Below are 13,468 nucleotides of genomic sequence, written 5' to 3'. Positions count from 1 at the left end.
CCTACCACCGACACAACCAAAAGACACCATTGTCATCTCAACACAACCATTACACCATTGCATAGATTTGTACTCAAAATGCTGGTGCCTCATCATAATCACCACTACCATAACCAATACACAGATCTATACTTTTATCACACCACTATCAGGCGAATTTGCACATCCACCACCACCACCACCACCACCTCGTACAACCATTGCATCAACACCACAACACATACATATCTATACATTGAAAAACCCAGCACTATACGACATTTGTAGCCCATTAAAAGCCATTCTATCTCATAGCAAATTCTAGATTTAAAATCTATTAATAGTCAGTACCAAATATGTGAGAGATCTAGAGAGAGATATTAACAAATGAAAGTGGATTTTGCATAGCATACAGAGCTTAACTTGTGCCACCATGCGAAGAAATACGTGAAGGATCGAGAAACAGATATTTTAGAGAGATGGTTCGTACGCTTTCGTAATTTGTTGAACTATTTGAAGAGAGAGAGAGAGACAGTATGCAGAGAAGGAAGTAATAGATAGAGAGAGAAATGGTGTGTGTGTGTATATATATATTATTTAGAAAAATAATTATATCTAATTTTTGAAATTGAGCTGTTGTTTGAGCCTCATTTTTTGATCAAAATACATTTTTCAACAGTGATTTGATATCATATCAATCACACATTCTTCAATAAAATAATATTATATATAAATTAATGATTTTTTTATTTCTTAATCACATATTTTTCAACAAAACACTATTCAAAAATGTATTTTTTTTTTTTTTTAACAAAGAATGTAGGGGTTGAAGTTATTTTCGCTAAAAATCTCTCTTTCTAATACTCAACCAAGCATGCACCAACTCTGGATTGGTCCAGTCCATTACGGCCCGTTATATGTACGGCCCAAAACCATGTCTTTCTTGCTAACCATTTCCTTATTGAGTCATTCCCTAGACTCTTCTCCGCCTGCCCCATTTTTTCCTCTGACTTTCCTGCATCTTCTCTCTCAATTGGCCTCTTCAATTAGTTCGTGCAATCAATGGCTGAAGTTGAAGCCTCCAATACCCCGTCCCTAGCTGAGGTAATTTATCTTTCTATACTCGCTTTTAATCTTTATTGTTCTTATAGTTTCAGTTTTTAATTTTTCTTTATTGTATATTGTTGTTAAATTATTTTCCGTGAAATTATATTATCAAGCTCTGAGTTTCACCATCTACCAGATTAGATGTTGCCGGATCAGGTTTGGTTAAATGTAATTGAATTTTTTCCAGCTTAAATTCCAAGGACCAAATCTGTAAAATCGAAAGCATCATATGTAAATAAATAATTTTTTCATCTTATGATGTATCATTAGGGTTTCATGGTGAATCAAGCACACTCATATTGGGTTTGCAATACGGGCTCTTCAAATATTAGAGTTGTGTGTTATGGTTGGAGTCCAATTTTCAACTAACTCAACCAATAACCAGCAATTATAAACTCAGGAAGCGGAATATAAATTATAATTGCTCAAAGTGAGGAATATAAACTGAACTTACAAACACGAACCAGTTTATGTCTAGCCAAAATCAACCATTGATTCCATTAATAGATGATTCCATTACAATGTAGGGGATTTACAATTTACAAAATAAACATAAAGACAAAAATATGGTTTAGCAGAACAAGAAAGAGACGGAGAACTGGAGAAGATTAATAATACAAGAAGAGGAGAGGAAGAACTAGCGAAGAAGAGAAGAAAGCAAGAGAAACTGGGAAGAAGTAGAAGCAAGAAGAAGAGGAGATGAAGATTCGGATAAAAGAAGAAAAGAGAATAAGTGTAAGCAGAAGAAGAAGAAGCTTACCAGAAGAAACACAGAGGAGAAGAAGAAGCAGCGGAGGGAGGGGGAAGACGACCGGCAACAGCCAATTTCAATTCAACATACGACCCCTTCATCGTCTTCCACCAAAATCATATATTGAACAACCTAAGAGTAATGGGCTTTGGGCTAGCCCAAATATAATACAAGTCCAACTAACTAAGATAAAAGATAAATGACTCAATACATAGTTAGCCATAACATTGTGTTTGAACTTTATAATATTTTAGGCTGGTCAAATAGCAATAGATAATATAACCGGAACTCTAGTGATTTTAGGCTCCCCTAAACTTGCCAAAAAGTTAAGATGACTAAAATACAGGTCTTGATTGGCTCACTCACACCTTATATGGGTTTTTGGCTAAATAGGAACAGGATTGAAGACTTCTCTGGTACAATGCTACTGGAGATCTTGGTGGTGGTGGTTTGGGGGGGGTGGGGCTGGGGGGGGGGGGGGGGGGGGGGGGGGGGGGGGGAGAGGAAAAATTCCCCTGCAAGGAGGGGAGAGGCCGTGGAGAAGTTCAAGTTTGGTTCCCTTATAAATGAGGATAATTTGCTAGCCATTTTAGACATTGGAATTGACAGTCATCTTACCACATGTTTGGTGACTTTGGTCATCATAAATTCTTATTCTACGTACTTTACAGTTATGACTAAGTAAAATAAATTGTTAAGTAAAAATAAATCTTTCTCTTACTCTTATCACTTTGTAGTAACTATGCTTGCTTGGTGAGCTTTTGCTTTCCATGTCAGAAAGAATGATGACTGGTGGTTTTTTTCCTTTAGCTATATGGCACAAATCACAAATGTCATTCTCATATTCGTGGGATTATGTCTAATTCGATAGGCTTCCACGAGTCTGTAGCATGATAGGTATCAAATGTTACATTTTGAGGTTCATATTATGTTCTGGTATCTTCCCCCAAAAATGTAATTCCAAGAAACACAATAATGAATCAAATTAGATGATATCAACAACCCAAGCTAGAAATCTATTTATCGAACTGAAACTTTCAAAAAAAAAAGGGGGGGGGGGGGGGGGGAAAAAAAAACAAAGAGGGAAAAAAAAAAAAGAAGAGGAGGGGGGGGGGGGGGGGGGGGGGGGGAAAATAACAAATCAAGGAAGGGACAGAACGAAAGGGAAAGAGAAAAGAAGATAATTTGAAAGGAAAGGTTCACAATGATTCTGTTTTTTTGCGCCCATTTCCCTCCTCTCCCTTCCGATATAACCAAAATAGAAAGAAGGAACGCGTTTATGAAAATGCAATAAATAAAACAGATTCCTATTATATTCATCACTATTGACTCAAAACGGCATCGTTTCGTTTATGTGAAACGACGCCGTTACTTGATTTCAAAACCCGGTAGCTGGCTTGTCTTCTTCTTGGTGTTCCTCTTGCCTTTGTCTCCCCATTTCAGCAGACGTGTTCCTTCATGAAATCCCTCCCCCTCAGCTACACCTTGTCCCCAAGGTTGAAAGGATGGAAAAGATGCCTGCATGTTCTTAGCAGTCTCCCAAGTCGCCTCATCCGGATTGGAGCCCTTTCAGTGGACTAGCCATTGTTTTACAGCTGGCCCATTCTGAATGATCTGCCGTATAGACAACACCCGTAGAGGCTGATTATGCTCTCCATGTATTTGATTCTATTTGGAAGTGTACGAATAGGAACTTCTTTTCCCCAATCTTCTTCTTAAGTAATGGAACGTGGAAAAGTGGATGAATTACGGTTGTAGCAGGTACTTCCAGCTTGCCATTGATCCAGTTCTCTGAATCATCTAATATGGTCCATAATACCTCACTAAGAGTTTGTTGTTAGTTCTTCTAGCCACTGCTTGTTGAGCATATGGGTGTAACTTAAGACAAAGCTAATCTTCCAACTAAAATTCTTTCAGTAGCTGATCCATTTTGTGTTTATCTCCATAATGTTTCATCCTATCTATCGCTTGTGTTAGATTCTCTTTCAGTAGCTGATCCATTTTATGTCTTTCGGAAGTATATCCTCTACTGCTACAATGTTACTCTGTTGGTTTGGACCCAAAGTCAACTGGGGTGGTTTAAGACCATATAACGCCTCAAATGGGGTCATTTATTAAGTTGTGTGCAGAGTCGTATTGTACCACCATTCAACCAAGCTAACCCATTTACTCCATTGCTTAGGGTGCATATACATCATGCATCGAAGATACATTTCCAAACACTAATTCAGCCTCTCTGTTTGCCCGTTGGTTTGGGGGTGATAAACTGTACTTAACTATAGTTTGGCCACCCCCAAATGCTTGAACAATTCTTGCCAAAACTCATCGGTAAATATTTTATCTCTGCTTGTGACAATGTTATGTGGCATACCATGCAACTTGTAGATGTGATCCAAAAACAACCTCGCAATAGATGAAGCTGAGAAAGGATGAGCCAGAGTGATAAAATGTGCATACTTAGTAAACCCGTCTACCACTACTAATATCACATTTGTAGCGTACTGTGGTTCAGGTAAGGGCTGTAAGAGCCCAAGATATGCCACTGTTCATTCTTACACCATTGACACGTGTCACATTCTAAAACTTCTTGCTTAATCTCTTTACTCGTCCCCGGCGAAAACACGTACTGTTTCGCTTTGTGAATGCTAGCTTGAACACCTGAATGCCCTCCTTCTTGCGAAGCATGAATGGCTACGATTAGCTTCTTCCTCACCCTCCATCAGTCCCAATATAGATTCTGGATCTGTATTTAAGTAGCCCATTTAAGTACTAATAATCTGGGACAGCCTGGCCATTGAGCAACAGTGCATTAATTTTCTCTTTTGCAAGCCCATCCCTTTCGTATCTAGCTATCACTTCTTTCTATCCATCGAGGTGTCACAGCAGTGACAGCTAGACATTTCATCTCCCTTCTAGATAAGGCATTTGCTACCTTATCTGAACCTTTCTTGTACTGAATCTCGTAGCTGAGTCCCAACAGCTTAGATAGCCACTTTTGTTGCAATGGGGTCGTGATTTTTTGCTCCAACAGATACTTAAGTGACTGATGGTCAGTCTTGATGATGAAGTGATGACCCTCTAGATAGTGCCTCCACTTCCCAACGGCAGTTACTAGTGCTAGGAGCTCCTTCTCATAGATTGATAATCACAAATTCCTGTAACAAATGCCCTTACTTAGGTAGGCTATGGGTCTTCTGTTTTGCATCAAGACAGCCCCTAATCCACCATAACGAGCATCAGTTTCTATGACAAAGGGTATAGAAAGTCTGGCAACGCTAGAATTGGTATAGTACTCATGACCTTCTTCAATATTTGGAATGCTAATTCAGCACTTTCATTCCATGGAAGCTATCTTTCTTAAGTAGGTCAATTAGAGGCCTAGCAATAGCTCCATACCCTCTAAGCTGCTTGACATTGACTAGAATAGGCCACCTTTGCATTGTAGTGATTATAGAAGGATGAGCTGATACCCCTTTTGCAGAAATAATATAACCTAGGTATTCGATCTGAGATTGTCCAAAGGAACACTTACTATCCTTAGCATAAAGTTGATGGTTTTTGAGGGTTTCCAGTACCACGGTAACATGCTCTCAGTGAGATTTTATGTCAGCACTATACAACAAGATATCATAAAAAAACACTAAGATGAACTTTCTGAGATGTTGCTTGAATACATTATTCATCAGGCATTGAAATGTGGGTGACGCATTTGTCAATCCAAATGGCATTACTTTGAATTCATAAAGACCTTCATGAGTTTTGAAGGCTGTTTTATGGACATATTCTGTTGCTACTCTAATTTGATGATAGCAAGCCCTCAAATCAAATCAATCTTTGTAAACCACTTGCCTCCTTTCAACTCGTCCAGCAATTCATCTATCAATGGCATAGGATACTTGTCCTTGATTATGAGATTATTAAGCTGTTTATAATCTACACATAATTGCCAAGTACCATCTTTCTTTTTTACCAACAACACAGGTGAAGTTAAGGGACTGTTACTTGGTTGTTTGATGCCATTTTCTCTCATTTCTTTAACCATCCTTTCTATTTCTGCCTTTTGCATGTAAGGGCACTTGTATGGTCTCATCCTGAACGGTTGTGCCCCATCCTTTAGAGGTATATGGTGATCACTGAATCTGGGTGGGGATAAGCCTTTTGGCTCCAAAAACACCATGGGAAATTGCTTCAACATAGCTTCTAGTTCTGCAGGGGTATATTTTTGTCTTCTTCAGTGATGGCAGCAATTTGTGCCATTATTCCATAAGTTTGACTCCTATTCCACCCTTTCTCTTTATTGTCAATCAACATTTGAAATTCCTCCCTAATAGTTTCATCTTGAAGTTCCATTTTGATTCCTTCGTAGCTGAAGGCAATGCTTCCCTTTATGAAATCAAATAATACAAGGCTGAATTCATTTAGCCAGTCCACTTCTGCTACCATATTACTGTCCCCTAATTTGAGAACCCTTAATTTGTATTGGAACTTTAGATCTTGCATCTTCCAAGTTGGTTGCAAATAGCTTTGCTAACTATTTCCCTCCTGCTACAGCTATTGAGGTAGGTTTGGCTGCTTGTAGGTTGCGACTAATGCTACTAACCGACTGCTCATTGATGAAGCTATGAGTGCTTCCATTATCTATCGGAATAGACATCCCTTTTCCTTCAATCAACCCTGGTAACCTAGAAGTTTTACCCTTGTTATTGTCCACCAATGCATATAGTGAAATTTCCATTAGTTCATCTACACCTCTTTTATCTATTTGCTCTCCTTTATCTCTAGGCGGTTCCTCTGCCACCTCATCCTTCTCTTCATCTATTAAGATGAAATTGATCATCCTGTTTTTGCAAATGTGATCTCTAGTGTACTTCTCATCACACTTATAGCATAACCCTAGCTCTTTGTTTACTTGAAAGTTGGGGATTTTTGATTCAGTGTAGGGTGTGGATTTGGGAGTGGGTTCATTTGGTTTAGAGGTTGGGATGGTCCATTTATTTGTTGGGTACGGTTTGAAGGCTTTAGGGCCCTTTTTGAGGTTTGTAATGGTATTTTCTTGTAGGATGGCAATTTCGAAGGCTTTGGCTTGTGTTTATGGTTGAATGATTTTTACCATTCATTTGATCTCATCTATCAAGCCACTAGTAAAGATAGAAATATAGGACTCTGGCACGTGTGGCAAGGAAACTATCATTTCGGATTTCAATTTTTCAAATTGTTCTTGGCATTCAATCATAGAACCCTTCTGTCTTAGCTTGCTGGAGACTTCTATTACTTCCTTTACTATGCTCTCGGCAAACCTCCTGTAAATTTCCCTCGAGAACATGTCCCAATTAGCATGGGGGTGGCTGGAAATAAATCTATGGAACCATATGTCAGCTTTCCCTTTGAGTTGCATTTCGGCAATTCCTACCCTCAACTCATCTTTCAGGCCACTAGTAAAGATAGAAATATAGGACTCTGGCAAGTGTTGCAAGGAAACCATCATCTAGGATTTCAATTTTTCAAATTGTTCCTGGCATTCAATCATAGAACCCTTCTGTCTTAGCTTGCTGAAGACTTCTATTACTTCCCTTGCTGTGTTCTCGGCAAACCTCCAGCAAATTTTCCTCGAGAACATGTCCCAATCAGCATGGGGGTGGCTGGAAATAAATCCATGGAACCATGTCAGCTTTCCCTTTGAGGTACATTTCGGCAATTCCTACCCTCAACTCATCTTCTATTTGATGAATCTGGAAGTGCTTTTTCGCCTTTCGCAACCACTCCCTAGGCCGTCCATCTCCTCCAAAATAAGGAAAGTCTATTTTGGGTAATTTGGAATTCAATTTAAATTCTCCATTTCCATTGGAGTTACCTAAATGGTACTCACTTCCACGGCTGCTATCACCAATGGTTAGGAACAGTATTGCACTTCCTTCGATTTGTTTCTCCTTATTATCGGTTTTACCCCCATTCATCTGGGCTAACATCGCGACAATAGATTCATACTTTTGGTTCATCTCACCCATTAATTGCTCCATTCTATCCTGCTTGGTACTCACTACCTTTAGCATCTAGTCTGAGGATTTAAGGGCTATCCCCAGATCAGTGACCTTGTCCAAACGCTTCAGATGGTCCTCATTCGACTTAGTTACTTCGAGACTCAACCATCTCAGTTCACGTAGCTACTCTTATAACAAATGTAATGGTTGAAGCTCAGTTTCGACCAAACCAGATAAAATGTTACTCCACTCAACACGATAATGAATCAAATCAGATGATATCAACACCTGAGTTGGAAATCTATTAATTGAATTGAAACTTTCACAAAAATAACAAGGAATAACAAAACAGAGAAGGGATAAAACGGAAGGGAAAGAGAGAAGAAGAGAATTTTGAGGGGAAAGGTTCACAATGATTCTGTTTTTTCGTGCCCATTTCTCCCCTCCCTTTTGGTATAACCAAAATAGAAGGAAGGAACGCATTTATGGAAATGCAATAAATAAAACGCATTCATATTACATTCAGCACTATTGACTCAAAATGGCACCGTTTCATTTATTTGAAACGACACTGTCACTTGATTTCAATACCCGGTGGCTGGCTTGTCTTCTTCCTGGTGTTCCTCTTGCCTTTGTCTCCCCAATTCAGCTGACCTGTTCCTTCATAACATACCACTCGTGGAACTAGCTCAAAAAGTTACTCTTTGCGTTCTCTACCATTTATTTCCACGTGATTCTGGGGTAATAGTGTATAAAACCATGTCAAATATGCAGTTCATGCTTCAAGGGTTAGTATAACAAAGTTTTCAGCACTTAGGTTGTATTAGACTTGTAGTTATGTAGTATTGTTTACCAGATGCAGGTCTCTGGGTTCAATCCTAGAATTGGTGGTATTTGTGTGACTAACATTAAACTTCAGTTTTTAACTACTGTAAATTATCCCTCTCTATTTATGATATAGCTGAAATGAAAATTGTAATCTTTTACAGATTACAAAGGCACCATATGCATTATATTGTTATTTTTCCCTTCTAATGTCTTTTCTCATTTTCCTTTCTGAAATGCATGTTAACTTCTTCTCAGGTTTCCCAAAGAATTTATCTTCATTTGGAATTTATACTAAGTGCAAGATTGTCATTGATATCAATGTTTAAGATCACTTATTTTATAACATTATATTTTGTGTAAATTTTTATTTTGTACTAGTATCTGATATACAACTTTTTCATTATGAGTCGGAATCGAGGAAATGAAATTTCATGACAGATTAGACATTACGCTTAAGAAGTTGCATGTGATATTGTCCGCATAGCTCTTGAAGCTTTTGCTACTTTTACTAAGGCCACTAATTTTTTTCTGCAATAATGCTCTAAAACTTTTTGATCGCCAGCCAGTCTGTCTAATAGTAAAATATAGTGGTATATGGAAAATTTATAATTACTAAAGTGTTACATAATAATTTTATGTGATCAATAGTAAATTATATCTAAAGTTTGTTCAAACTAAGAGGCTAATCAAACATGCAAAGTTAAGCATTAAATTTTATTTGTCAAAATTTATTAGTGACATTTTGGATCCTTAAAACAGTATTATTAAAATGTATCATTCATGAATAAGAAAAATGGAGTACATATGAAAGGCGGTACATGGTAGTTATGAAATAACTAGAACTGAAATCGTTTCAGTGGTTGGGTTCAGTCATTTTTAAAGGAGAATTGGTGGCAATGTCACTTGTATTGTCATGGGTGTTGGTTTAAATAGAAAATCGAGTTTAGAATATGTAATCAAGAATTTCTTTAAGCTTACAAGGAAAAGTCTTCCACTTTTCAATAAGACAAGTCCTCATAAGACCAAATGTTGGACTCATTGGAACAACGTATACATAAGTTGAACCAATTGACCTGTGTTTATGCAATGTGCATTTTCATCTTTTAGTTGTGTCTCATTTTCTTAGAGTTGACAGTAATGTTCCTAGAGATTTTGGGACTTGGACTATTGATTTGAATAGAACTTTTGTTATGAGAAACCATTTGTCTTTGCATATGGTGGAAGGAAGTTAATGAAAATTGAGACATGAGCAAGCTAATGAAATTAGTTTAAGAACTCAAATTATTCACCTTTCATTATTCAGTTTGATCTTTGTCCGGCCTGAGAAACCTTTCCACGCCTCAGTTACTTTTTTTATGATTTGCATTATTCTTCTAGAATTCCCATGTGACACCAAAAGGCAGCACATTATTCTGGATAGGGTCTTCCATAAATATATTTGGCATAAGTTTTGGCTACCTTACTTTAAGGTTCCATGTCCTTGATGGCATTACAAGTCCTATAATATTTAGCCTAGTGACTTCCATTATTTGTGAACATTTTTGTTTTCCTTGGTTCTAATGATTATTGAAGAGATATAGGGATGAGAACTTTGAAAAATCGAACTTGTTAAGAGAAGAACTTTAAAAATGATAAAATTGAATCTCAAGTGTTCTCTTTGTTTGTGATTTGAATTCTCATTTCGCTTGTATTCGCTTGACTGATTATGGCATACCAATTGTGGTTCTTTGATGAATAGCAATATTTACTGAAGGAGAATGAGGTAAAATCAGAAATTCCTGCAAAATCTGTGGAAGAAACTGGGGATAAATCCTCGGTAAATGCTGTTGCCAAGGAAGTTGTTGAACAACCTGAGGAAACCCCCGTCTCTGTTGATAGTGACGTTTCCCCTGCTGTGGCTGAGGAGAGTGGCAAAGACTCTGATAGTGCTTCTGGAGAAAGCAAGGAAAACATTCCTGTCGATGAATCCACTGGTGAGGTCAGTCCAGCTGCCAGTGAAGAAAGCACTGACAGTGCTGAACCTGAGGATGCAGGTGAGCAAGAAGCTGAAGAGACTCCAGAGATCAAGGTTAGTTTGACTACAACATTAATTACGACCGTTTTTTATGCTCTTGGGCTGGACGAGTTTGCTCTATTGATTTATACATTCTGTTGCTCTTCTCCTTGGGATACCAGCTTGAGACGGCACCAGCTGACTTTCGTTTCCCTACGACAAATCAAACCAGGCACTGCTTCACCCGATATATTGAATACCACAGGTGGGTCAGACTGGTTATAATGATACCTTCTTTTATCAATTTATGATCAATTATGCCTTTTCTTTCTTTACTAAACGTTTGTCTTCTTAGATGTGTGGCTGCAAAGGGGGAAGACGCTCCCGAGTGTAACAAGTTTGCCAAATATTACCGTTCCCTTTGTCCGGGCGAATGGGTATGTTGCATCAATTACATTGCAAAGACAACAGATTTTCTATGTTCCTTATGTCTTGATAGCAATGCATAACCCAGGGGAAAGTCAAGGATGGGGATGAATGTATATGGGATTTTAGTGGTACAAATACTTGTTTATAATTGATAAATAAGGAGAATGAAGTGGCTCACTTGTAAATTGCAATGATTTGATAACATATTTATATTTGAGTGAGGGGTGTTCAATATTGCTAATTCTAGCGGGTCTTAATTTTTATTGGATATATATTTCCTTGGAAATTTTTAGATTATAAGAGTTTTCATATTAGGTTCTTTTCATACTAGGTTCCTATGTATTCTGTAATGGAAATCTTCATTTTTCTTCACAGTGCTAAATTTTCTCTTGTTACACCCTTACTGTTGCAGTTAGCGTGCTTGCTTTCTTCTTCAGTTTCTTCCTGTCAAATTTCTTATAATTTTCATCTCTTTGAAGAGCTGTTGTAGCTTGTCTGACTCTCAGGGGTGCAGCTGTTTTGGCTTCTTTTTTACTTTATTTTTTCTGGCTGCAGCAATCACTTCTGTCCTCGTAGTTGGATTGATGCCACTTCTTCTTTGCTTGCTTCATAATTTCAGCTTTAGCTGTCTCAATTTTTTTAACTTCTGAAATACTGCTAATTTGCTACTGCCTTTTAATTTCACCATCATTCTTTGGGAGCTTCTCATTTTAGTCATCAATGTGGCAAGAGGCTTGCATTTCCATTTCCATGTTAAAATTCTACAATTCTGCTATATAATTTTCTCAAGAAAAAACGAATATATCAGGTTCTTCCTTCACTTCAATTCCAAGGAAGCTTCTCATAAAACCCAGATCTATTATCTGAAGTTGCTTCATCATCTCCCTTTTATATTTGTCATTCATCATTCTTTTTTTTCCTTGTAAATCAGGTCCTCTGCATATAAATATATTGTTAAAAATCCAGTGATGATTTGCTTGAACTCTTAGAAAAATTCCATGCTGCTGAAACTATTGGTTTTTGCTATTTCAACTGCCAAGTCGACAGTGGTTTCCCGTATAACATATTCTGCAGTCAATTTCTAATTGTTTTGAAGGTTGTATTTTTGTATGGAAGTTGGGGGAATCATCTTATTGTCATCAAGTAACTGTGTATATCTGTTCCGAATCATTCCGATTTTCTCATCCACAATCTTGGGGATTTCCAATTATTCGTGTTTGATGGATGCTTTGTTTTCAGAAATTATAGTCATACAACTTAGGAGAATCACCTTATTGGTATTCTGGTTGTCATCAAGTTGCCAGGAATCTCTCTTCCGGATTATTCTGGTTTCCTCATCAACATTATTGGGATTTACCAATCATCATTCAAGTTTGAAGGATTGCTTTGATTTTCCAAAAATCTAGGATTTAACAGTAAACAACTTCTTGGAATTCTAGCAAGCATTCGAATTAGGTTCTGTAAGGAATTTTCTTAAAATCATTTTTTTATTATTGCATGTGTGAATTTGAAAAGAATGGACTTGATGTAGCACTTTTTTTCTGATAACAAATAAATATTATGTTCTAAGTCGAGGTTTTTTTATATACTTGTGACTGCAGATCGAAAGATGGAATGAGCAGAGGGAAAATGGAACCTTTCCAGGTCCTCTGTAGATGGTGCACGCCGTTGAAGTTCCAGCAAACGCGACGTGCATAGTCTTCTTCTCGAGCAATTTGAGGGAATAAAAGTTTTTTTTGGTGTCGTTCAGAGGCCCCTTTGATTAAATTGTTATGAACGAGTTTTATATTATATGGTCATTTAATTTTCTAAGATTGCAACAATAATCATAAATAAATGTGTTACTACTCTCTATTTAATCTGTTGTTTCTTTTTGTGGGAAAAATGAAAATTAGAAGACTCACTATTGTCATCATTGTAGAATCAAAATTATCGAATTCTGTGGCTTTTGTTTATTTTCTTTTCCTGGAGGATTGTGATTTTGAGAGTCTGGCTAGGTTATGTGGGCTGAAAAGTACGAGGCATCTTTTTTTATTGATTTTTCGAAGCAAGAAGCAAAGGGCAACAAGTCTGTGCTACCAACCTGCCTGCCTCTCGCCCTGATCTTTTGGGGGTGAATACGGTTTGATTTGGACGATTTGTACAATATTGTCAACTTAAATCATTTCATATGATTTGAATTTTTTTTCAAATCAAGTCAAATCATTATTTACAGTTTGGTACGTTTTTACTTTGTGGTTTATCTATCGATATTATAGTAATATGTTTAAAATAAGTTAATATATAAATTTAAATAAGAGCTAATAACGTTGAATTAGATTCATATTTGTCTGAAATTCAAAATATAAACAGGAAGGCAAAAAAGTAATAGCAGGATGGCATCTAGTAACATGTTAATAGCTT

General features: G+C 37.2%; 1 protein-coding gene across 1 annotated transcript; it reads left to right on the top strand.

The window, feature by feature from the left end:
* The first annotated feature begins 917 nt into the window (after positions 1-917).
* Positions 918-13,020, top strand: LOC111394515 (cytochrome c oxidase subunit 6b-1-like). Its single transcript, XM_023020374.1, has 5 exons — positions 918-1,083; positions 10,382-10,711; positions 10,819-10,901; positions 10,992-11,073; positions 12,667-13,020. Exons 1-5 carry the CDS (start codon positions 1,042-1,044, stop codon positions 12,718-12,720), a joined length of 591 nt encoding a protein of 196 aa, XP_022876142.1. The 5' UTR covers positions 918-1,041; the 3' UTR covers positions 12,721-13,020.
* The last annotated feature ends 448 nt before the right edge of the window (positions 13,021-13,468 follow it).

This window comes from Olea europaea, chromosome 5 (assembly GCF_002742605.1).
Source record: "Olea europaea var. sylvestris chromosome 5, O_europaea_v1, whole genome shotgun sequence".
Taxonomy (NCBI): Eukaryota; Viridiplantae; Streptophyta; class Magnoliopsida; order Lamiales; family Oleaceae; genus Olea; species Olea europaea.
The sequence above is the reverse complement of the archived record's forward strand: the minus strand, read 5'-3'. Positions and strand labels throughout refer to the sequence as shown.